General features: G+C 35.8%; 1 protein-coding gene and 1 long non-coding RNA gene across 2 annotated transcripts in view; one reads left to right on the forward strand and one right to left on the reverse strand.

Moving 5' to 3' along the window:
- Positions 1 to 2,761: 2,761 nt before the first annotated feature.
- Positions 2,762 to 26,269, reverse strand: part of PDK1 (pyruvate dehydrogenase kinase 1) — a 28,622-nt gene continuing 5,114 nt past the window's right edge. The window contains exons 4-11 of the mRNA XM_032408049.1: positions 24,142 to 24,326; positions 23,716 to 23,805; positions 22,636 to 22,713; positions 21,019 to 21,095; positions 19,125 to 19,223; positions 7,570 to 7,680; positions 5,175 to 5,288; positions 2,762 to 3,048 (exon numbers count right to left, since the gene is read on the reverse strand). Coding sequence (XP_032263940.1) covers positions 2,908 to 3,048; positions 5,175 to 5,288; positions 7,570 to 7,680; positions 19,125 to 19,223; positions 21,019 to 21,095; positions 22,636 to 22,713; positions 23,716 to 23,805; positions 24,142 to 24,326 — 895 coding nt within the window. The 3' untranslated portion in view covers positions 2,762 to 2,907. The remainder of the gene's footprint in view (positions 3,049 to 5,174; positions 5,289 to 7,569; positions 7,681 to 19,124; positions 19,224 to 21,018; positions 21,096 to 22,635; positions 22,714 to 23,715; positions 23,806 to 24,141; positions 24,327 to 26,269) is intronic.
- On the forward strand, positions 5,305 to 26,268 carry LOC116634581. Its single transcript, XR_004299999.1, has 3 exons — positions 5,305 to 5,720; positions 7,573 to 7,685; positions 25,887 to 26,268. It is a non-coding gene; the product is annotated as an uncharacterized LOC116634581 (long non-coding RNA).

Below are 26,269 nucleotides of genomic sequence, written 5' to 3' on the forward strand. Positions count from 1 at the left end.
TGACTAGATTTAGTTCTGACTCTTCAACTGGTACAGAGGGTAAGGCTAGTTAAATTAAGACCTTTCCTACAGTTACTTATATTGTGAAAACTTATTCAAAGAGCACATTAATATAACCTTTCAAAATCACAGAAGATCTTCACTTATGCAGTAAGTCGGTGGGTTTTGGATAATGAAAATCTGGGATAACTCAAACCATATAAATTTTACTTCTTGCCTTGCCTTCTCCATTAGAATATACACATTGGAAATCCAAGTTCCAAACATTTCCTCTACTGAAGACAGCGAGACTCAGTGTGAGCCATCTAGGTACAACTATTTGAATGTTTATAGAACACTGACCCTTGATGATGGGAGAGATTTTAATTAAAAAAATATAATTATATTTAAAAAACCCTAAATTGACCCAATTAATTTTCAAAATAAGAGTTGATCCATGTTTTCAGTTTATTGCCACACACAAAACATTTTATAAAATAGTATGGTAGACTTCTACTTCAACATCTTCATGTAAAAACTTCACAGTGCAAGAAAGTGATCACTATTAAGTATGAAGACATCTAAAGCCAGCCAGCATTTTAAAGATAGGGCAGAGTATTTTTGCGAATCTTCTTAAAAAATGTTGGCACATTTATTAAATGCCCAGGTTATTTAAAAAAAGTCACTCAGTATCCACTTCTTATCCTTCTGTATACTTCTATATCTACATGGCATCATACTAAATGCTGGTGGACAAAACAGGTAAGAATCTAAAAACTTATCGGGTAGCACAATGATTTGAAACCATTGAGGAGAATGCTACCCCCCCAATATTTTTGTATGTAATTTTCTGTCCATTACCACATAACAAAGTAAGAAAGCTGTTATACCTTAAAAAGAAGCTGAAGGAACACATTTCACTTTTGCTTTAAAAACATCATTTCTTAGCTCATAAAAAGAGAAAAACTGTAATTTGGGGGGGAGAGGGGAAGTGTTTCATAAGTAAAACATCAAGTTTATGTCAGTTGTACAAATGTCTCATTTAGGAAAGAAAGTATTGATTCAAAGGATTATAAAATATTTCATCATTACCAAAAAAGTGTAATTTAAAGCTAAAAAACTGCAATACCTTGAACTAATCTAAATCATCCACTAGCATATCCTATTATTTTTCATAAAATCCATAATTAAGGAATGATAGATTGGGTAAAAGATCTCTTTTTCCAGACATTTGGTCAAATCAGCTAAGAAGCCCTGGGCAAACCACACACCCTGAGTCTCAGGACTATCACCTCTCACACGAGGATCCTGGACTAACTGTCCTTTTCCATCCCTTCTGATTTACAAATTTATATAGAATTATTAAACTTACGTAATCCTTTTGAGAATGAGGTGTTTCAACCCAATGCATTTTCCAGATAAAATTCCCGCATTTAAGTAGTAAAGCTGTTCTTTAAATATTTAGAATCTTACTTTAAAATTTATTTTCAGTATATTTCCCTGTCACCTTAAAAGTTGAGGTATGACTAACAGCATAGTCTCCTAACTTCACGGTCTCCCAGACTCGGCGGCCGACAGCGATCGGCAGAGACAGCTCAGGCCCTCACTCCAATTCTGTACAGCTTTAGGCCACACTTTGAGTCTCAAAACAAGGATGATACCACCTGCTCTGTATCTGTTATAAAGCCCAACAGAGTTACCATATTATACCAAAGTATTTATAAGCTACAAATCACCATATGAATGCAAAGAATTGCTGAAAAGCCCTAGTTGAAATTTTCCTGATAACAAAGTCTATATGTTCTTCATCAATACTTGTGCACTTATGGTTCTGATTCTTCGGTTACCTGAGTGTTCTCATGTAGTCAATTTGTCTCCTGCTTTTGCAGCAGGGCTGAGAGTGCTGGTCTCTCCTGGAGTCTAGAAGCCTGACCTTGCAATAAGTGAAAATCAAAACCTAAAGATCTCTCTTACTTTAGCAAATGTGGTATCATGACTTACTTTAAAAGAGTGGTTTCCTAACTAGGTGGGGCATCAGATTCACCTGGGAAGCATTCTAAAAATTGAGATTTCTGGGCTCCAGCCATGGAGAATCTGATTCTCTATGTATGGAGTAAGACTGAGAAAAATTCTGTCTCTCAAAAGCTCCCCCAGGTAATCTCAATAATCGATAGTTCAATTTTGTGGACTCACTGCTTTGACCTTAATTTCTTCTCTAGAATTTTAGCAGCTGCTGGTTTGTTTTTAGTATAAAAATTTCCCCCTGCATTAATCACAAGCACATTCAGAGTAGATTGCCTACAATCTTGGCTTAGCTCCACAGGGAACCTATTACAATCCTCTGCAGTGAAATTAAAAAATGAAAAATCAACTTCAGAGTGAATATGATGCATGTAGACGCTGAAAGGTGGCTGGTGCTATGTTTACAGGGCAACTGTTTCCGCTTTACTTCTCTACTTAGTCACTGGTACATCCGAAGACCATCTTATTACAGTTGTCATTACACATTAATAAAGGATGGCAGAATTCCAAAGGACAGGTGGATGGCTAACTAGCTAATCAGGATCATTAAGAAAAGGTTTCTAACACACATAAATGAAAAGTTTTTTAAAAACCACACAGCTTTCTGTAGAAACCCAAAGAGTTCCATGCTTCTGAAGTCTACCATAAAGAGGAAAGTTGACCAAAACTACAGTTGTTTAAAAATATGTTCAATTAACTGTGAAAATATAAGTGCAAAATAGGTACAATTTCATCTTTTAGGAAGTTTAACAGACATAAATGGAATTCACTTTCCATTTATTCTACCCAAATAGTTAATTTTGAAAATAACATGTGAAGTATTTGGTATAATGTAGTTCTGAACGTCACCCCTTCCAAATTTAATACAAAAGCCACATTTGGATTTTCCAGATGTCCCAAGTGTATCTAGGCACTGCGAAATGTTGTCATGTCTTTTGGTTCTCTGCTGGGGACACACCAGTCATCGGCCTCATGGTTAGTGTTGTAATGCTTCCAGGCAGCTTTGTTATATACTGGGAGTCTCTCTATCGATTCTGTTGACAGAGCCTGAAAGAAAAAGTGGGACCTAAGTCTAACGGTTACTCGAAATTAAACAGTGCTTTATTGGATTTGTATTTTACTAATCATTCACACCATCTACATACATTTTGAAACAGTGTACATATTTGCAATGCATTATTTACTAAGCGTATGGCACTGCTTGGTGTGCACATTGATTTTTTTTTTGTTTGCAGTAATTGTCCAACCAGCCTGGAAGCTGCTGGATTGAAATTTTACACAGGTGTCGGAGATGAGTCTTATAAAAACAAGACCCAGAACAGAAGTTGGTTAACTGAAAAAGTCATTTAAGTGTAAAAGCATAAAAACTGACATATGCACCGTAATATACATAATTGTAAAATCATTTCATGAAATCTGTTTCAATTATTTGTTAGAAGAAATAATATTTTTTCCAGCATAGTCATGGACTTAAAAAAGTCATCATAATAATATTATCAATAAGTACAAAACTATGTCTAAGGCTTTTGATTGAAAAATTCTTGGCCTTGGGTTTGATCCTGTGTCTGCTCCTGCTATTAGAGCCACCAATTTCAGGTACAGTGGATGGGATATCTGCATTGTGCATCATTTCATGTTTCTAACGTATCATTACCATTGATTCACTGTTCTATTTCAGCTTCCTGCAAATCGCTGGGACCTGAGATAAACCATGTTCCTCCCTATCTTCTTCAAGTTAAGATATTTCAGTAGGATTCTGACCTTAAGCCACGGGTATTCCCCAAGATGTAGAAAATACTGAACAGGAAATTTCATTCCGATAATGGTAGGGAAAGTCTTTGACATTGATTTTAATGATTTTTTTTTTTTTTTAAGTAGGCTTCACACCCAGTGTGGAACCCAATGGGGGCTTGAACTCATGACCTGAAGATCAAGACCTGAGCTGGTATCAAGAGTCAGACGCTTAACTGATTGAGCCATTCAGGAGGCCCCTGATTTCAATGATTTTATAAGATTCCTGTCTTCTATTTTTTCCAAAGTGGATTAAAAACCTTTCACCTATGTATTCTCTTTATGCCAGAACTGCCAGAACCCCTTGATCAATGGGCTAGATAAAAAATGTTACGTTTGGTGATAAAAATGTTACCTTCATGTTGCCCTTTTCAAGTTACTCACAATTGAGATGGCTTAAAAGAAAAGGATTATTATCTTGAAAGAATTTAACCTTTTCGGATAAACTTATTTTTTCCATTATACGGTCTTCACCATTTCCTATAAAATAGGTGCCATCTAGTGGCCAGAACAAGAAACTTGAGTCACTAAATTAGGTACCAACAGCCCACTGCTTAACCAATCCAGTGGGCTGATGGGGCTCCGTTGCTCTCGAACACTGTAAAATATGCTGAACTCTGATAAACACAGGGAACATCACAGGCCAGCAGGCTAAGTGCTTCTGCTCCCACCAGGTGAGCTATAGGCTTGCCAAGAGTCCCCTGTGCTTGTTCCCAAATCTGTTTATGCACTTAACATCTGTCATTATAATTACATAATTTAATCAAGTATTGCTTAAACAAAATGCAAAAAAAAAAAAAAAAGGAGGGGGTCAGGGGAGGTTCTTTGAAAACCAAGATGAATGCTTTGGAAAGACTCCTGAAGGAAAGTCACATGAAGATTGCTGTCAAATCTGAGTCAGAAGACATCTATAAAGGACTACCTATAAATCAAAAAAGATTATGCAGTTGGTTGTTTCTTTAAATAAATCAAAACAATGCGTTGTTAAGTATAGCTTCTCCAGGAAAGACAACTGAAACTTGAATCTGCAGACTCATGTACAAAGAAAAGACCCTGCAGTACATCAAAAGATTGGGGGATCAATGGCCATTCGTGTGTTTTATATTAAAATTAAATTTGTGTGATATGTAACTTATGATTCCCCACTTCAGCCCGACTTTTTTTCTGTTAACAATCATAGTCCTGATCATTACAGGTGAGAGTGTGCCCTTTCCCCCAGTCAAGGAGATCATTTGTGAAAAGAGACGAGATCATATGTAAAAACCATATTCTTATATTTTAATAGTGATGAGGTAGAAGAAAATTTCATTACAGCTAGACATTGGCACCTTTTCTTATAACCAAAAAAAGTATCATTAAATCAAAAAGACTACAGTTATTACCTTAATGTAGATGACTGCATCTGTCCCATAGCCCTCTAAAGAATATAGCTTTAGGTCTCCTTGGAAGTACTGGGCATAAAGACGTGATATGGGCAATCCATAGCCAAAACCAGCCTGTTTGAGGAGAAAAGTGAAATTCTACTCAGAAAGCCACACAGTGAAATACTTTTCTAGTTAGAATAAATGCTTCTGAGTATCCCAGGGCTATCAGAGCCTGCATCGAAGAGGTCGTTCATACCTGACCACTACTACGGATCACGCTGAAGCCAGGCTGGGGTACTGCATTAGATGACTCCCCTCTGGTCATGTAAAACTCATTTTTCTTTTTTCTATAAAATGACTCATGTAGATCTAGAACAGCACGTTGCTTTTCTTTGCTGCCTTGCTCTAGGGTATCCCAATACTGCTTTTGGCAATATCACATAAAACATGTTCTCTCTTTTAGGAGCAAGAGTAGAAGAAGCTTTGTTGGCAGTCTCAGAGATACATCCCTTGACTTCATACCATGAATTTCCAGCCTGTGTTCTGAACCTGGATAGATCAGTAGTAAGTCCACTTTGTTACTGACAAATTACTACCCTGTTTAAAAACCTACAAAGCACATCACCATTAATACGATGCCCTACCTACCTACCATCCCCAACCCATTGCCCTGAGATAAAAATTCAAGCTTCTAAAAAGAACTTTCAAGACTTCATCAGATCAGGTCTCTGCCTCCCACTTTCTAGTCCAGCTGGACCAAATCGCCAGCTCTTAAGTTCCTCAAACAAATGTTATTTTTCATTTCTGTGTCTTTGTTCATCCTGTTTCCAGAACCCTGAATGGCCTTCTTTACTAAATAAATCCTACAACTTCTTTAATACAAAGCAAAACATTTGGACAAGTACGAAAACAGTTTTTACCACTAAGCCAGACGTTCAATGATACTACATATAACACTTTAGTTAAGAGCTTACGTGGACTCAGGAATCGGAGTGCTATTTATAAATGCAGGCTTTGGCTTCATCTACCTCTACTGTTTATTACTTGGCTTTTCTAATCAGAGTTTCTGTTTACCCCTCCAAATCAACTATCCATTCTCCACGTGACTCCTTGCCCTGGGAGGATGCTATCAACAGATTCCCCTGCCCTCTGCTTCCAGTGGGTCCAGCCAATGGGGAACCCAGTAGGAGTTCAGAGGGAGTCAAGTCAGGGTATTCATTCCCGTTTCATTCCCGCTGAGGTTTACTTCCCTTGGGGTTAGACCACTTGAGTATAAGGGGCTGCTCTGTTAGTCCCTTCTGGGTTCTGCTAACTTCTTCTCCCTTTGATTCGGGGTGGTGACAGCTCTCCTGCTGCCATCCCTGGATCCCTGTCCTATCCCTGCCCACAGCTCTGTAATTTAAACATCCCAACCCTCCCTTACTTCTTAGAGTAAAATCAGAATCTAAGAAGGTGCTCATGGTTATTATTTGACCGTGTCTGCCTGTTGGTGCATGGATGCATATCTACCTCAATTTGAGAGGCACGGAACTGGTGTAATCATTTTAAAAGTATGATAAGACATGAACTAGATTATAGTTCTAGTTACAGAATCTGTGCTGTGTAACAGGTACAACTCTAAGTCCTTCCAGTAACTTCTTAGGAAGAATCTAAAATAGATCCATCTATTTTATATTCTTATTCATACTGCATTTATACTGCATTTCATCATGTTATAGTGTAACTCCAGCATCTACGCCAGAGAAGTTTCAAAGTCCGAAGAGTAGTTCCCCCTAAGTTACAGGTCAGAGATTTGGCAAAGTGCTTTTCTAGGGGTTAGAGGGCAAGGATGGAGTGAATTCAAAAGCTGATCACATGAAACCTGAAAACAGGTGACTGCGATCAATAAAAAATACCACCACAACAATTATAATTTGAGCCTTTTCCAGGTTGGCAATTAAGCGATCAGAACTCTAGTCTTTTTTCTGGGTCTAGATTATGAGATTTTTCTAATTACAAGTACTTGAGGGGAAAAAAAAAAATCAACACTGAAGATTCAATCAGTGTTGACCAAAAATGCTGGCAAAACCAGTAACTTAGTCTTCATATTAGACATAGTAAATCAAAATGTGGTTAACTGCATGAAACTACTGGCATATCACTATCAGGCTTGACAATAGGAACTGTGAAACAATACTCTCTGTCTTGTGCTCTTTTCAATCAAAAGAAGAAATGAGCCAAAGGCTGTTTAAATTCAGAGGAAAGTGTTTTTTCTAATAGCTTCCTTTCTCCCTCACGGGTACCTTACGCAACTGCTAAACTGATTTATTTGGTATTCATTTGATTTTTTTTTTTTTTTTTTTTTGGCAACTCACAGAAACACACTCAATTCTTTCTTTCTTCTTTTTTTACACTTTATTTCTTGATCACATACCAGGGGCACTGCTCGGGACGTCTCAACACGAGGCCGGGGTGCAGTTGAGTACATGTAGTTGAAGAGTCTGTCAATTTTCCTCAAAGGAACACCACCTCCTCGGTCACTCATCTAAGGTGAGAAAGGATCATGCCTTATGACCAAGTCCCATACACAGCAAAACACCAACACACACTCAGTGTCACAGTTTAACTTATTGCTTGCCTGCCTGCCTGCCTCCCTCCCTCCAAGATTTTTTTAATTTATTTATTTGAGAGGGAGAGAAGCATGCAGGCACGAGCAGAGACAGCGGCAGAAGCAGAGGGAGACAGACAAGCAGACTCCCCACTAAGTGCGGAGTCCCAGGTGGGACTTGATCCCACGACCCTGAGATCATGACCTGAGCCGAAGTCAGCCGCTTAACAGACTGAGCCCCCCAGGTGCCCAAGGAAAGTACTGCTTTTCAAAACGAGTACCATGCAATCCAAGTTGTGAGCGTAAACATTTTCTTCACTGGTAGACTTCATCAAACTCCTCCAATATGGACAATTCTGACACATAATAAGCTCCATCATAATAGAGAGTCAGTGCTATGGCTCTGTGTATTCACTGGTTGTATACGAACGGTGCAGTGAGCACAGAATGGGGCATAAACTAAGTCTATCTTGGATGTAACAATAAATTTGTTATTCCTCTCTGGTGGGCGGTTTGGCAATCAGATTCAAAATGCATGAACCCTTTGACCCAATGGTGTTTATCCTAAAAAAATAAAGAAGTATGCAAAGTATGTCTGAGAATATCCATCACAGCACTACGCAGAATAGCTAAAACTGGATTATAACCTAAATAAGGGACTATGTAAGTAAACTAATGCACATTCTAAAATAGAAAACTATTAAGCCATGAAATATTATGTAGAACTGTAGGTACCAGCATGAGAGAGGTCCACACAATATTGTTCAGCAGCACAGACCCCCAGACAACTTTCTGCTGAGTTTACAGAGTACACTGGTCTTTGTACTGTTCTAATGTCATTTCTCAACTCAAATCATATGGTGGGTTGAACTTAGTAATTTATTTACAGACTATTTTCATTCTGTTTTCCTTTACAGTTAACGTGGCCTTGTTTTAATTATTATACAGTTCACATTCTCATCTACTACAGCCATTTTCCTTTGTCAAAAAATCTAAGTTGATTCTATTATCTATAACATTAATATACAAACTAATCTGCTTTAATGTGTGTGTGTGCACGTGTGGTATATACATATATATGAATGAATGAATAAATTGGTAGATGGCTAGATAGTGTTGAATGATTAAAAAGCCAATAGGCTGGGGGTGCCTGGCTGCCTTAATTGGTAGAGCAACGAACTCTTGATCTCGGGGTCATGAATTTGAGCCCCATGTTGGGCATAGAGACTACTTAAAAAAATGAAATAAAAAATCAAAGACTTGATCACAAGTAAGTTTAAACGAGCATTATTTAAAAAAAGGTCAACAGGCTGGATGGCTTATAGTTGAGTTTTTATATGATCTTTTTTTTTTTTTTAAGATTTTTTAAATTTATTTGAGAGAGAGAGAAACAGCATGAGAAGGGAGAGGGTCAGAGGGAGAAACAGGCTCTCTGCTGAGCCAGGAGCCCGATGCGGGACTTGATCCCAGAATTCCGGGATCATGACCCGAGCCGAAGGCAGTCGCCCAACCAACTGAGCCACCCAGGTCTTTAAATATCTTTACAATATGCATGTGTATTACTTTCATAATGAAAATGACATAGATGAAATACCACTTGAAGGCTTGCCTCAGATACATCCACAATTAGAAAATTACAGTATAAAAATATAAAAGACTTTAATCAGAACTTGTACGTAAGCACGCTTGAAATTGTTCTTGGCTATGAATTCAAAGTCCAGTGAAGAGATTTATTTTCGTAAGACTAATAAAGAGCTCTGGGTATTTTCTGAGATCCATCAATTTGTTAATTATTCATCCTTTAATTTAATATTCTGCTGCACATTTACTGGTAACATGAGTAAGAAGTGTGGGTGTTCTATAAATATTACGTAAACAATATATTAGAATAGATATTAAGATAAAAAGGTAGACTTCAATAAATATTTCCTGGTTTTCCTTAACCATTGGCCAGAAAGACGACAGCAATCCTGTATGAAACAAGAAGTAATTTCTAGCTAGAGGCCAGTATTAGAAAAGCAGAGAGCTGAGCAGAAAGGACAGAGGTGACTTTGAGAAGTGTCCTCTTATGAGAGGTGAAGGGGGTAAACTAACCCTAAGAATGTAGTTAAAAACTGATAAAAGTAACCTCCTTTGCTTTGCAGCCAAAAACACAATAAACTGGAACGAGTAGATTTTTAAAGTGGTCAAAAGAGTTTCCAAGGGAATTTTAACAGATGATATTATGCCAGAGGATTTGAGTTCTTTGGAAAAATGGGAGGAGGGATTAATGGGAGAGAGGGACAGATAGTTGGTCTGTACATATTTAAGAAGAATGACAGTCTGATGACAAATATGTTGAGAAAGATATGTGAAAATTAAACAAAAAATTTCTGATTAAGATAATTTGAAGAAAAAATCTAGAAGCATCAGAAGAAGCCTATGCCAAGGAAATGTGAAGAGATGAAAGAGATGGGTGGTGTGGAATAATGTCAACAGCAAGGCTGAGAAAGAGAAGTTTGCCAATTATTTTTAAAGTTTTCTCTTTAGTGTATGAAATCACCACCTCTCAATGTCATCTAACCAAGAGTTGCCATCCCTAACTTCCTGTTCCCCATAATAATGGCCTCCCTGGGCTAATGTGTGTGAATTTCAGGTCCAAGGGAAATGAACCACTAACTTGTTGACAGTTCTCAAGGCAGGAGATTTACTAACCCTGAACTCAACCCAGAGCTCCTGAAGTCTCAATGTCAAGTCTGTAAAATCACCAACAGGGAATGAACCAAGACATTTACATTTTAAAAGACATGTGGCTGTAACATTTATGTTATTTACTGAATATAGCACAAACACCAAATCTAAAAGAGTAGCGGGAGTCATCGGCCAGAAAAAACCAACTCTCTCACAGGATTCTTAGCAGAGGGAAAAAGGGTGGAAAATGTCAAAAATCTGAAAAAGCTAAAAGAATGGGAAGAAAGACTATATAAAGACTATTTAAAAACTCAACTATATGCCACCCTGTTGACTTTTTAATACATATCATTCAGCACTAGTTTTCTCTCTATGTATCTATAGACAGAGGTTAAAAGCAAACCTTGATCCTGAAAATCTAGTACTAGTGATGGGGATGAAAACTCTACTGAAGAAAATTAAAGCAAGCATTTAACAAGAGCAGATTCAGTCATGTGACCTCAGATGTGTGGGGGAAGAGCAATATATGGAGGCAGAGCCTAATACAGGTAGGGCTTTCACAGGGGCTTCGAGAACAGTCTGTTCCAGACCCTTATGAGCCTTTCTTTTTTTTTAAATACCTTTATTGAAGTAATTCATGTACCATAAAATGCACATATTTAAAGTGTGAAACTCGATGGTTTTTAATATATTCATAGATAGGTAAATTTTAGAAATTTTTATTACTTCAAAAAGAAACCCTGGACTCTTTATTGGTCAGACCCCTAAGCAACCATTTATCTGTTTCTTGTCCCTATACATTTGCCAATTCTGGACATTTCATATAAAGAGAACTGTATGATATGTGGCTTTTTGTGATCAGTTTCTTTCACTTAGTGTAATCTTTTTAGTGTTGTGGCAGCCATGTCGTAGCAGGTACCCATACTTCATTTCCTTTCATGGCCCAACAATATTCCATTAGATGGCTATACCATATTTTATTGATCTCTTCATCAGTTGATGGACATTTGGGCCTTTCCAGTTTTCGGCTATTATGAATAATGCCTCTATGAACCTTCATGTATAAATTTTTGCTTGAGTATCTGCTCTAATTCCTTTGGGGTATATACCTAGGAATGGAACTGCTGGGTCATTATGAAACTTTCTTGAACTAAAGAGACAGATTCCCCAAACAAAGCCTGTCCACCAGCACAGGCCAAGTCTCTGCTAAGTGTCTAAGAATTCGGTGAATCTTGACCCATGCTGTGATGGATGACCACAAGTAAAAGAAAACAGCTACAGACCAACATGCAAAAGCACATGAAAGACAAAACAGGAAAAGGTTATGAGAAAGACCATGCTGTAGCACAACCGAGGTCCCAAAGCAGAAGACATGTGGGATTTATTTTGAATCAAGTAAACCTTAATGAGCAAGCAGCTGACAAATAACTAACGAAAAAATAGACACACATTAGCATCTGGGCTGAAAAAAGTGATGCAGTCACATTACTTTTTTAGCAAACAGATGGTATTTGCCATATATTTATTTGTGCATCACTCTTTTTAAATGAACAGCCAAGAGAGATAAACAGAAAAAAGAAACTCAGAGGAAACAGTGTAGAGAGTTAACACATATTCATTTTTTTTTTTAAACAGCTATTATTATCCTCAGAGTGATAAAAGAAGATAAAACTAAACAGAATACTATAAAAAAGGAATAATAAAAAATAGAAAGTTTCTGGAAATTTATAAGATATAGAAATGAAAATTCAATAGAAGAGTTGGGAATTCAAAGTTGAGGGCATCTCACAGAGTAGAATGAAAAGTTTATAGAGATAAAAAGCAAGAGAAGAAAGATATGAAAAATCAGAGGATCAATTCATGAAGTCCAACATCCTCCAAATAGGACTATCAGAAAATGAAGCAGTAGGGAAGAAAGTACCAAGGACACAGTGGAAATTCTAAAGGGCCCAGCTCAATGAGAAAGAAAAGACCCACACCAAGTCACATCATTATGAAATTTCAGAACAGAGCTGAAGAAAAGATCTTAAAGGCTTTAGTTAAAAGAGACAAAACAACAAAACCTGACATTTAAAACTAGTCATATAAGGAACGGGGATTGGAATAAGCATAAGTCTTCTCAAAAGGAATAGCAGGAGTTACATCAGCAAAAATAGTGGAAAAAGGAAAAGGGTCTTAACCATCAAAGCACCAAGAAAAAGACAAATACTGTCAGAATCAACTTTGTTCAGAACTCTAGAAAGTAACCAAAGGCTTGCAGCAATCTGGGGAGCATTTAGTCAAGAAAAACAATGGACTCTGTGGTATTTTAACTTGCCTTATTCCCACCCCTATTTCCACCCCCATCAATAACATGGAATCAGAGTGAAACCGGCAGCCTGGCAGCCACTGGGAAGGCTATCGTTCTTTGGCCTGATTCTGCACTCCCCAATGCAAAAAGTCTTGTATGCACCCACTTCCCATCCTCAGAAACATTTGTCAAAAACAATTAGAGATAACTGATTAATTTGAAGGCTGCCTAGGGCAGTATACAACAGTTAAGGCAAATAATAGACTAACCAAAAAGCTTAACAGGAAAAACTAGGGAATGAGATGTCCTTAGGGGCTTAGAAAAGCTCAAGGATATCCTGGGAATCTAGAAGGTCATGTGTATGCCCAGGGCTATGTTCATGTTCAGGGAAGTTTTCATCTCTGACTGACTGAGGTTCTGTACACACAGGACCTAAAGGTTAAGTCAGAATTGTCAACTGCCTGGCTGAGTGTTGAAAGTGTGCCCCAATATGCACATGGAGTCCCTTTACAGACTGGGAGATGGCAGGCATTTAAGGAACTCTCAGTCCAATCATTAGTTGACCACTAAGCCAACCAAGTAAACTTCAGTGGCCATACACATTAAAGAATAAAGACTTTACAGAAATAATTTAAAGAGTCACTAAACAAACAAGAACTAATCTTGGAGAGAGGATAAGTATCTGATCTTCAGAGTTGTCACAGTATATTATTTTAAATGTCTAATTTTCAACAAAAGTATAAAAGGTGCAAAGAAACAAGAAAGTACGGCCTATGCACAGGAAAAAAAATGGAATCGACAGACACTATATCTGAGGAAACTTAGATTTACTAAACAAAGACTTTAAATCAGCTATTTTAAATATTTTGAAAGAACTAAAGGAAACCATTTTTAAAGAATGAAAGTACAAGGTTGATGCTTTCCCAAACAGAGAAGAGCAATAAAAAAATATATAGAAATTATATAAGAGAGCCAAACTGAAATTCTAGTTGAGAAGTATAACTGAAATGAAAAATTCAGAAGGGCTCAACAGAACATTTGAACATGTGGAAGAAAGAATCAGTGATACTGAAGACAAGTCAATTGAAATTATCCAGTCTGAGAAACAGAAAGAAAAAAAGGAAGAAAAATGGGGGGAAAAATGAAGGAAAAAAGTGTCAGGGACCTGTGGGACTCCATCAAGTGTACCGACATTTATATACTGGGAATCCCAGAAGAGGAGAGAGAAAAGGAGGCAGAAAGAGTATCTGAAGAAATGAAGGCTAAAAATTTCCCAGTTTTGAATAAAAAGATGATGTTGATCAAAGTCAAGGTATAATAAACTCAAAGAGATCCACATCTGGACAAATCATAACCAAACTGTCAAAAACCAAGAAGAATCTTGAAAGCCGTGAGAGAAGTGATTCATCATATACAAAGGATCCTAGTAAGATTAACAGCTGATTTCTCTTCAGAAACCATGGAGACCAGAAGCAGTAGGATTAACATTTTCAAAGTGCTGAAAGAAGGACTATCAACCAAGAATTCTATATCTAACTAAATTGTCCTTCAAAAATGAAAGAGAAATTAAGACATTCTCAAATAAGCAAAACCTGAGAGAGTTCATCGCTGGTAGACCTGCCTTATAAAGAAATACTAAAGGGAATCCTTCAGCCTGAAATGAAAGAACACTAGACAGTAAATCAAATCCACATGAAGAAATCAAGAGCACCAGGAAAAGTAATTACATAGGTAGATATAAAGGATGGTGTAGGTGTATTTTTGTAACTTTTTTCTCCTACCTTATTTAAAAGACAACTTAAGAGAATAATAATTATATAAATCTATGTAGAGGAACATACAATGTATAAAAATGTATGTTTCATGACAATAACAGTACAAAGGATGGGAAGGGGGAGGGAATGGACCTATATAGGAACAAAACCTGTGTATACTATTGAAGTTAAGTTGGTATTAATCTGAACTAGGTTGTTATAAATAAATTAATACGTTAATTGTAATCCTGGGACAACCACTAAGAAAATAACTCAAAGAAATACAATAAAAGAAACAAGAAGGAAATGAAAATGGTACACCAGAAAATATCATTTTTAATAACAAAGGCATTAGTAATAGAGAAATAAAGAATCAGAAGAGACATAAAATACATACACAACAAATAACAAAATGGCAAACCTAAATTCTACATTAACGCCAATTATGTTAAATGCAACTGACTTGAACACCCTAATTAAAAGATGGACACTGGCCAGCTGGATTAAAAAATAAAGAAACATAATGTAACCATATGTTGTCTATAAGAGACACACTTTAGATTCAAAGACATAAACGGGATGAAAGTAAAATCTTGTGGGGCACCTGACTGGCTGAGTATGTGACTCTTGATCTCGTGGCTGTGAGTTCAAACCCCACATTGGGTATAGAGATTACTGAAAAAATAATAAAATCTTTAAAAAAAAGAAAGTAAAATCTTGGGAAAAGATACACTGTGGAAACAGAAACCAAAAGAAAGCTGGGATGGTTATACAAGTAACAGATAAAAATACACTTTAAGACAAAAATTATTATCAGAGACAAAGAAGGACATTTTACAATGATAAAAGGCCAATATACCAAAGACATAAAATCATAAACATATATACACTTTAACAACAGAGCTCCAAAATATATGAAGCAAAAACTGACAGAATTGAAGGGAGAAATAGACAAGTCTCAATAATAGTTGGGAGATTTTAATACCCCACTTCCAAAAATGGATATGACAACTAGATAGAAGATCAACAAGAAAACAGAAGATCTGAACAACACTATAAACAAAGTAGGCCTAAGTACTATCTACAGAACACTCTATCCAACAACAGTGGATACACATTTTTCTCAGGTACACATGAAACATTCTCCAAGATATGTAACATTCTCCATAGACCATATGTTAGCCATAAAACAAGTCTCAATAAATGTAAAAGAACTGAAATCAAACATACTATATTTCTGACCATAATAGAATGAAATTAGAAATCAATAACAGAACAAAATGTGGGAATTAACAAATATATACAAATTAAACAACATACTCCCAAAGAACCAATGGGTCAAAGAAATCAGAAAAGAAATTAGAAAATATTTGAGATAAATAAAAATGAAAACACACCATAAAAAAACTTCTGGGATAGAGAGAAAGCAGTACTTAGAGGGAAATTTATAGCTATGAAAGGTCTTAAATGAATAACCTAAATTCCCACCTTAAGATAAACAAAAAAAAAAAAGAAGAAAGAAAGAAACTAAAAAAGATCAAACTAACTCCAAAGCAAGCAAAAGAAAGAAACATTAGAGGGGAAATTAATGAAATAAAGAATAGAAAACAATGGCAAAAACTCAACAAAACAAAAGTTGGTTTTTTTGAAAAGATTAACAAAATTGACAAGCTTTTAGCTAGATTGATCAAGAAAAAAGGGAGAAGACTCAAACGGATAAAGTCAAGAATGAAAGTGGGGACATTACTAGCAATCCTACAAAAATAAGGATTATGAGTGAATACTATGAACAATTAATTCTATGCCAAAAAATTAGACAATCTAGGTGAAATGTACAAATTCTTAGAAAGACACAAACTACAGAAACTACCTCAGGAAGAAATAGAAGATACGGGGCGCTTGAGTGGCTCAGTCAGTTAAGTGTCCGACTCTTGATTTCAGCTCAGGTCATGATCTCAGGGTCATGAGATCAAGCCCTGCATCAGGCTCCGCTCAGCGAGCGGAGTCCGCTTGAGTTTCTCTCCTTCTCCCTCTACCTCTCCTTCCCACCTGCACACTCCTCCCTCTCTCTAAAATAAATCTTAAGAAAAAAAAAAGAAACAGAAAATCTGAACAGACTGATACTAAATGAAGGGACTGAACTAGTTATCAAAATCTTACAACACAAACTCAGGCCAGATGGCTTCACTGGTAGATTCTACCAAGCATTTAAAGAAGAATAAAACTGGGGTGCCTGGGTGGCTCAGTTGGTTAAGCATCTGCCTTTGGTTCAGGTCACGATCTCAGGGTCCTGGGATCAAACCCGGCATCAGGCTCCCTGCTCAGCGGGGAGTCGGCTTCTCCCTCTCCCTCTGCTCCTCCCCCTGCTCATGTGCTCTCTCTCCCTCTCGCTCGCTCGCTCTCTCTCTCACTCACACACACACACACACACACACACACACGCACTGTCTCTTTCCTTTCAAATAAATAAATAAAAATCTTAAAAAAAGAAAGTGAAAAGATAAGCCACAGAATAGAACATTTTCAAATCATATATCTTATCAGGAACTAGTATCTATAATAAAAAATATATATAGAAAGATAACTCTAAACACTGCAACAATTAAAAGACAATCCACCTAAAAACTGAGCAAAGGATCTTAACTGACATTTCTTCAGAGATAGACAAATGGCCAATTAGCACATGAAAAGATGCTCACCATTATCTCTCACACAAATCAAAACCAGTGAGATATCACTCATATCCATTAGAATAGCTATAATCAAAAAGACTGATTCTAACAAATGTTGACAATGATGTGGAAAAATTGGAACTTTCATACAGTGCTGGCGGGAATGTAAAATGGTAAGGTCACTTTGGAAAATAGTTCAGCAGTTCCTCAAAACCTAAACACTTACCTATAAGCAGTTCAACTCCTACGTGTATACATAAGACAAATGAAAACCTATGTTCACACAAAGACTTCTACATGAATGGCAGCATTATTCCTAACACCCCAAAAATGGAAAAAACCCAGATGTTCATCAACTTGATGAATGGATAAACAAAATGTGTCATACCCACACTACAGAGTATCATTCAACCACAAAAGGAAGTACTGAAACCTGCTATAACATTACATTAAGTGGCAGAAGTCAGTCACAAAAGACCACATGTTATAGAATTTCATTTTTATGAAATGTCTAAAATAGGGAAATCCATACACAGATTAGCGGTTGCCAAGGACTGGGGAGAAGGAGAAATTGGGGAGTGACTACTAATGGGTATGGAGGTTTTTTGGAGAGTGATGAAAATGTTCTGAAATTAGACAGTAGCATGGTAGCACAACCTTGTGAATATTCTTAAAAACACTGAATTCTACACTTTTTTCTTTTTTTTTTCAAAATTTTATTTGAATTCTAGTTAGTGAACATACAGTGCAATATTGGTTTCAGGAGCAGAATTCAGTGGTTCATCACTTACATACAGTAGTACCCAGCGCTCATCATAACAAGTGCCCTCCTTAATACTCACCCCCATCTAGCCCACCCCCCACCCACCTCCCTCCATTAACCCTCAGTTTGTTCTCTATCCTTAAGAGTCTGTTATGGTTTGTTTCCCTCTCTCTCACCCCGCCACCCACATATGTTCATCTGTTTTGTTTCTTAAATTCCACATATGAGTGAAATCATACGGTATTTGTCTTTCTCTGACTTATTTCGCTTAACATAATCTGCTCTAGCTCCATCCATGTCGTTGCAAATGGCAAGATTTCATTCCTTTTTGATGGCTGAGTAACTGAATTATATGCTTTTAAAATAAGGAACAGTAGATGGCCTTCAAATTCTGCAAGATGATTATTTTCAATCTAGAATTTTATGTATGAAAATAGCAGTTGAGGCTGGATTGGGGAGGGGAGGTGCTCTAACAGACTAACTCCTCACCTACCTTAACAGAAAGCTAATATTTGCTGTTGAAAACTGTTATATTTCAGAAGTAGTGATATCCGAATCCTACTTAAAAATATACCAATAAATCCCAGAAAAAATAACTAAAAGACTGAGTAGTGATTTTTTTATACTCTTTGCATTTATTACTCTAAAACAAAATTTAAAATTATTATTTAAAAAAGAGAATCATCATACTCTAAGAAATTCGACTATCTGAACAATGCAGTGGGAAAAGCCTGGGGTCAGAGAGCCTGATTTCATGTTCTGTGGCATTTATTTGCTGTGTAATTATAAGCTACTCACTGTGTCTTAGTTTCCTCATCTGTAAAATCAACAATAAGATTACCTGTGCTCCTAAGTAAGGAGCTTTTATGAGAAGCAAATGAAACAACATAAAAGTAGATTGAAAAACATTGCTTAAAAATGAAACATTATATACTATCTACATAACACTGTAAACACTCAAATATTTTAGCTTTTACTTATCCAAGTGGATATTCATGATTACTGCTAAACTGTCTGTCTTCAGGATTTACTTTTACTTGAATCATCTGGATTATGGACCAGAACAGAAACAGACTCAGGGGATAATTTCCAGAATCTGCCAGATAAATGAAGCAATGTGCTGATTAGCTATTAGAGATAGGATTTCTTTCTCCCAAAAATAAGTTATGTCTTCAGGAAATTATGTACATGCCTGCACATCAATTAAAACAAACAAGCCAGAAAGCATTTACCTTCACAGTCAAATCCTCATTACCCAGTGTGATGTGGACTTGAATAGGGGGGTAAACACCTTTGTCAGCATGGTGTTCCATCGTTGCTCTCATTGCGTTCTGAAATACATTAGGGTTCCATTCAAAATACAACATTAAAAAAAGAGAAACTAATTATAATTTTCAAATATATATGCACGATTTGAAATTAAAAAATTTTTAATTTGCTGGAAATATGCCAAAATATCACAATTCTTATAATTATATTTAAAGAATTTTAAAAATTATTGTCCATTTTGGAGGACTTGTGAGATACTCTGATTTAAAGATTTCAATTAAATTCTGCTCATTTTCCAAAACCAGGCATTTCAACACTTTGACTAGTTTACATTGAAGCCAAAAATTCTATCCAAATACTTTTATAATTTAGTAGATAACAAGCAAATCTTATTTTTGAAAAGAGTTTTGTCTCTATTTTTAAGAATCCTTTTAACTGCCATAAATTACTTTGAAGGAAAAAAAAATTTCACATAGCACTCATTGCAATGGTCTTATTATGATGTAGAAACTAAGCTAATTCACCAGTAGTTTGAAACTAAGGATATTTACACTGTAAAACTGTTTTGATCAATTCCTAAAGGATACATGGTACACAATGCCAACATGGTATAAGCACTAAGAGATACCATGACATGTAGCACTGGAGTAGAAACTGATAAAACTAGGTACAGTTAAAAAGGCAAAAGATGGGACTGAATTTGGAAATAAGAGTGTGTGGCCCTGCACACTCATCAGGGTTGGGTATCCCTGAGAAAAAGATGCTATCGTCTCTACCAAAGGCTATTAATAAGATTAGGTTTCCGATGAAAGCCATTATTAATGACACTATGTAAAATCTATTATAGAATACAGTCATATTTCTTTTATTAAGCATCATGGGGAATAAGATCTTTAGTAACTGAAACTTCAAGGAAAAAATTAATTTTAATACTTTAAGCGCCAATCGCTTATTTATTTAACCACTTTGATAGAAAGATTTTTGTATGCTGTCCTAGGAATAGAAGAGCATTCTTGAACTCTTGCTGTTCTAAGAATTCAGTCAGATTTTCTGTGTTTCAGTGTATTTTTCTTTTTCATGATCCGACTGAAAGCCACCTCTGCTCTCTACTAGTTGGCTGTTGGCTGAAGACATGGTAACTAAAGAAAGAGACTGATTATATAGGCTTGATTTAGAGTAGTCATTTTCAGCCACAAGGACCTATACCAGTCCTTATCACTCGCTTTTCTATCAGCAAGTGTCATTGGTGTGTTATTGGGGGAAAAAAGTACTCTTAACATTTCTAGCATAATTTTATTTAGTTTTTGAAATTTGTTGTAAAGAGCAAATATAATAGCAAAAGCCCTGTAAGTCAATACAAATGACTTTCTCAAAAAACTCCACAAACATATAATAGTGGGACTCTGGTCTTCTAAGGGTGGAAAATTGAGAATCATTCTTCTAAATATTCTGTTTTGAAAAACAGAACTTTACTGAGCACTTACACTGAGCTGCCATTGTACTGGACACTTAGTCTGCTACTCCCAATCTTCATAATAACCTGGATAGTATTATCCTCATTTAACAGAAGAGGAAACATAGGCTCAAAAAGGTTGACCAATTTGCCCAACGTCACACAGAGATTAAGTGGAATTCAGACCCAATTCTTCCTGACTTCCAAGTATGAGCTTACCACTACACTGAAGTGCCCATCAGTGTGGACAAAAGGCTGATCTCCAGCAACGTGACATGACACCGAGCATGAAATGACATCTTTAAATGAAACGGAGGAAAACCTGGTAGAGTACTTAACTTTCAGAGCAGATCCCTAACCTCAGGAAAGGACTGATAAAGGTTATGTAATACTATTTTACAAACCTTGAAAAGTTCAAACACCATGTGATAGAGATGGGATGGTACATAAACCACTTGTATTGGCTGTCCTGGTGATTTTGCTACAGAGCAGAAGAGAAAAATATAAAAGTACAGAGAGATGTGCTTAAAGCATTTTTAAGAATATATTGTGTAGTGATGAAAAGAAAACATTGACTATGGAGGGTAGTATTATTTGGGGGGGAGAACTGTCACCCCAGTTCTTCACTTTATTAGTGTTTGACCCCACATTCACATAGATTTATAACTGATGGTGACAACATGAGTTTTCAGTACTTCTTGTGACCCTGCGTAACCATCTAGCCAATCCAGCTTCCCATTTTCTCTATGATGGTGAGTCTTTTAAAAGGACTCTCAGTCTTAAGGTCAGAATTTTACTTTCCAAAACAAAAGTGTTAACTCTGTAAGTTCCATGGTCCAACTCACATAAATATACTATTTTTTTAAAGCCATTTTTTAAAATGTTTCATCCATGTGCAATGTTTTCTGTTTTATTTCAGGCATTTCTATGGATACAGATCTGAATTAAATTAAGCTAGCATCAATTTATCAAGGAATATGAATTCTACATTCAAACATTTTATTAAATTTAGAAGCCCAGTCGGGGATGCAGTGGCAGGGGCAGGGGGCGGGCAGGTAGTATGTAAAACAACTTTTAGTAGCGCAAAGGAGTAAGACTCACCATACCTTAGAATTCTAATTCATCCAATAAATTGGACTCTCCTCTGAATAAACTGCCCCGTGGAAACATGGATGGGACACCTGGAAACTGCTCAAGTTCAGGTTCCTAAACTATCATTTGTGCATTGTGATTCTTTACTGAATGGTATTGTTATGAAACAAAAGAGTTAATATGGCTTTAGAAAAACACCAAGCAATTCTATTTTCAATTGAAGAACTTCTTCCATTGCTCTCCCACTATAAGGTCCAGAATACAGCTTAGGAAAAGCCTACTTAATTTTATTCTTCTTAAAGGGACATCTTAACTTAGTAACTGTTTTTCCCTCTACGAACTACCCCACCCCCACAGAAACACAGTGACACTTATCAACCTCCTTCCAAGACATCTGATTTTTTTTGTCCAAAAGGCACTAGTCCAGGTGAAAAGACCATCAGAGATAAACAGATTCTCAAACAGATGAGCATTTTTCTTTCCTCTTTACACCTCCAGTCTTTCTACTTCCTCAACAATAAAAAAATGATTCACTACTCAGGAAGCAGAATTCTTAAAGGGTGAATTCTACATTATTGAAGTGCATATAACAGTCAAATGTAATTTTCTTGGCATCATTTTTTTTCTATAACTAACCAAAAACAGAAACAAAAATAAGGAAAGAATCAACATTATCAGTTAAATATAAACAAAATAGGGAAGAAGCCAAAATGCTTTTCAGACAGAATCCAACTAAATTACACACACACACACACACACACACACACACACATACATTCTTAACATGACTACTCTCCCTCAGCTTTCATATTCAGTAAAGAAGTTGATGAAAAGTCCTTTTATATTAAGACATATTTAAATTCTTCTTATCATTCCTTCTTAGATAATCACAACACTAATCATTGAGGAAAAGACACCATCAGGCTTACCATTTAGTTCTTCAAGTTCTAGTTCAGGAGAGTTAATATAATACAAATCACACAGACGCCTAGCATTTTCATAGCCATCTAGTGTGAATCAAAACAAAAAAAAGCATTAAAATAAATTTACTTCTATATCATGCATTAAGGTGGCAACAGTACTGATACATGAAAATTTAAAACTGTCTATAGAAGAAAACATACTTTAATTATCTTAGTTTAGGGAAGGTCTTCTTAAGTATGACATGACAAAACCTAATAGCCATAAAGGAAAAATGACAGATATGATTAAAAGAAAACAAAAACATCCAAATAGAAAAAGACACCATAAACAAAGTAAAAACAGCAAGGTGAAGAAACTATTTACAATACACGTAACAAACATGTAGAGTTGGTGAAAATTTAGGATACAGACACTCTCATTCATTATTTGATACTTTTTTGGAGGTATGAAAATTTTAAATGCATTTTAAATGTCTTAAATTTTAGGAATCTTGCTTTCTAAAATACTAGCAAAGTCAGCACTATCTAAAGATGTTCACTGCAGTATTGTTGGTAATAAAAAAAAATGAAAACCTAAATATGTAGCAACAAAAGGATGGATTAATACATTGTAATAAACCCATTAAGCCATTCAAAAACCTGAGGTATGTCCGTATGTACTGACCGTAGAATGATGGCTATAAACTTGTAGAAAAATATATATACAGCACCCCATTTTCCAAAAACAAACAATGTAAGAATAACAATTACGTATGTATGAGTATACGTGGTATAACAGAAAAAAGTGTGGAAAGATGCAAACCAAACTATTATGAATTATGGCTCCTAGTAAAGGTTATTATATACTTTTTGAAGTGAAACAGATACCCTCCTAGTATCACCATACTTTGCCTAAGAAAGCATTATATCAACAAAATATTCATCCTCTATATAATGTACAATTAACATCATAAAATTATGTTCAAATCCACACATTTGCTCCTAACATTTTATCTCAAGATACAAATAATTGTTTTAATAGCAAGAAATAACACTGAACATTTTGATTTTTGCATCCTTCCTGAAAGGAGAAATATAAATATTTACCTTTAATAACTTCAACTACATTGCAGTTTGGATTTATGCTTCCAATGTGTTTTCGATGAGCTGGGCTTCCTTTTCCACCAAACAATAAAGCTATCAAAAAAATCAAAATAAAAAAACAAACAAAATAAGCTAAACTCTCTAATGCCCTTTTCCAGATTTGAAGACTGTTTCTCTAAATAGTATCAAACAGTAGAATAGATATTTTACATTCAATACATAGTATTTTACATTCAATAAAATACATTCAATACATTCAATAAAATAAAAATTTCACATTCAATAAAAATATCTCCTTTGCATGCAATTTACTTAATATGCAAAAAAGTAAAATTAAATGTTTACTAAAGGGAAGTTTTCTAAATAAATTTAAAATATACCAACATATTCATTTTATTTTGCTTCTTCTCTTGACTTCTGGATACTTACAGTGCTGATTGAGTAACATTCTAATTGAAATGCGACTCATGTAGAAACGATCCAAAAAGTACTGAACATTCTGGCTGGTGACAGGATCTACCCCGAAGCTCTCCTTGTATTCAATCACACCCTGGGCCATCGTGGGAATAACATCATTGTGTCGGTTCCTGATCCGAATCACAGTATCTGTAAAGCTAAACAAGCCTGACTTGTCAAAACAGCCAAATGTTTTGACAAGTGAATTTAATACTAAAATCCAAGTTTCACTAACCTATACTAGGCAAGAAATCCCCAATTCAGTAAAAAGATCATTGATGTATGTTTTCTTATGCTTATTTAAATAAATTTCAGCTCATAAATATATGGAATCTATGACAGTACAAAAACCTCCAAAATAAAACTTTTAAAACTTATTTTCTTGGAACTCCTAAGAGTAAGGCTGCCACAAAAGACTATCCTAAAAATGGCAAGGGTTTTCTTTAACCATTATCAATTCAGATCATCTAAGCACTCCCAATGAGGACAGTATTCCAGGGACATTCAGCATTAAGAGAAGACAGAGTGCTTACTTCTAGGGAACACATGCTCTGTAAGGAATAAGGATGAATAAGCCAATAAAGCCTGCCTGTTTGGGAACTATTCCCTATGGTTCCAAGAGAGAAAGAACCACTAAGAACAGAAAAGTAAAAGAAATTCTAATTTCATTGATCCTATTAAGTTTAAAAATGGGAGAGGAAAAGTCGACTGTTCTGTTAAAAGAAAAATTTTCAAGTCATCCAGCCTTCCCACTTCTGTCATTTAGAAGACATTATTGCATGGTTAATTTAAAGACCTAAATAAAAGAGAAAAGAAGTCTTAATTATGAAATAACAAAATCCATCTTGTAACATACCCATCTGAATTTACACTTCTGAATGAGTGCTTTCCCATTCAAAGTCATCATCTTGAGTACTATTAACTTATTCCAATGATGCTCTCACGGCTTAAAATATTTTTGGAATTCCTAGTTTGTAATCTGCTTCAAAACCAAACTAATAATCCCAAATACAAACAACAAAACTCCTCAAAAACAACAAACAACTCATCATTTCTAGTCACCCCTTTATTTCACTTCTCTTTTTAAAACCCCAAACAGTATTATTCTGCTTGATTGCTCTCCTCATTTTTTAGATTCAGCTCTGACTAACCATATTCAGAAGGTTCTGTAGCATAACATTTATTTTTAAGAGGGCTTGGGTTCAAATCCTGATGCTACCACTGGTTGGCTATTTGATTTTAATGCTACCTTAAGTTTCTTTGTGCACAGACAGCATTAACTCAATAGCATTGTTTTAAAGATTAAATACACAGTGTGCTTCATACCTAGGCAGAGAGTAAATCCTTGATGTTATTTTCAGACCAATACATGTTTAAAAAGTGAAATGTTGCCATCATCTTTAAAGACAGAAAAAAAAATGTGTAATAAACTCTGAGGACAAGAAAAGAAGTGGTCTTTAAGTTCTGAGCAACATTCATTGGAATAAGCAGATAATTGCCTGAGAGGACTACCCGGGTTTATCAATTCGGGTATGCTGGTTATTAAATTGGTTGTATTACTTCCATTATCTTACAGGCCAGAGGTCATAAAGTGAGACCCACAGACACGTTTTTATAGGCCTTCAGTATTTAAAAAAATTTAATTAGTTGCAATCTTCAAAACTGGGAGGTTTTGCATTAAAAATCTAAACTTACTGCTTTTCTTTAAACCCCCACAGACAAATCAGACAATCCGGATAGTGTTTCTGCATTGGCAATGATTGGAGGGAGCTGAAGGTGGCACGCTGGAGCTGAAGGTGACTCTTCCCTAACTGAAGAGTCCTCACCAGTCCCCTATCATCCGAATGGCACCGAGGCCACATCTAGATTTCCACTGATCATCACACTTGAATTGTGTCTTTTCTTATATTTACTGATGTACAGTATTTGCCGTACCTGTATGAGCTGCTATAGACACATATACTATCATATGTTCTGGAGTGGAGAGAAACTAATTTCCCTAAAGTGACCCAACAGCAGGTTTAAGCTCAATACATTTATATTTTTTATATGACATTTAAAGAGTATAAAAATTGTATTCAGAATAGGGTCAAAATAGTGC

This window comes from Phoca vitulina, unplaced genomic scaffold (genome assembly GCF_004348235.1).
Source record: "Phoca vitulina isolate PV1807 unplaced genomic scaffold, GSC_HSeal_1.0 scaffold1, whole genome shotgun sequence".
In the NCBI taxonomy this organism is placed as follows: domain Eukaryota; kingdom Metazoa; phylum Chordata; class Mammalia; order Carnivora; family Phocidae; genus Phoca; species Phoca vitulina.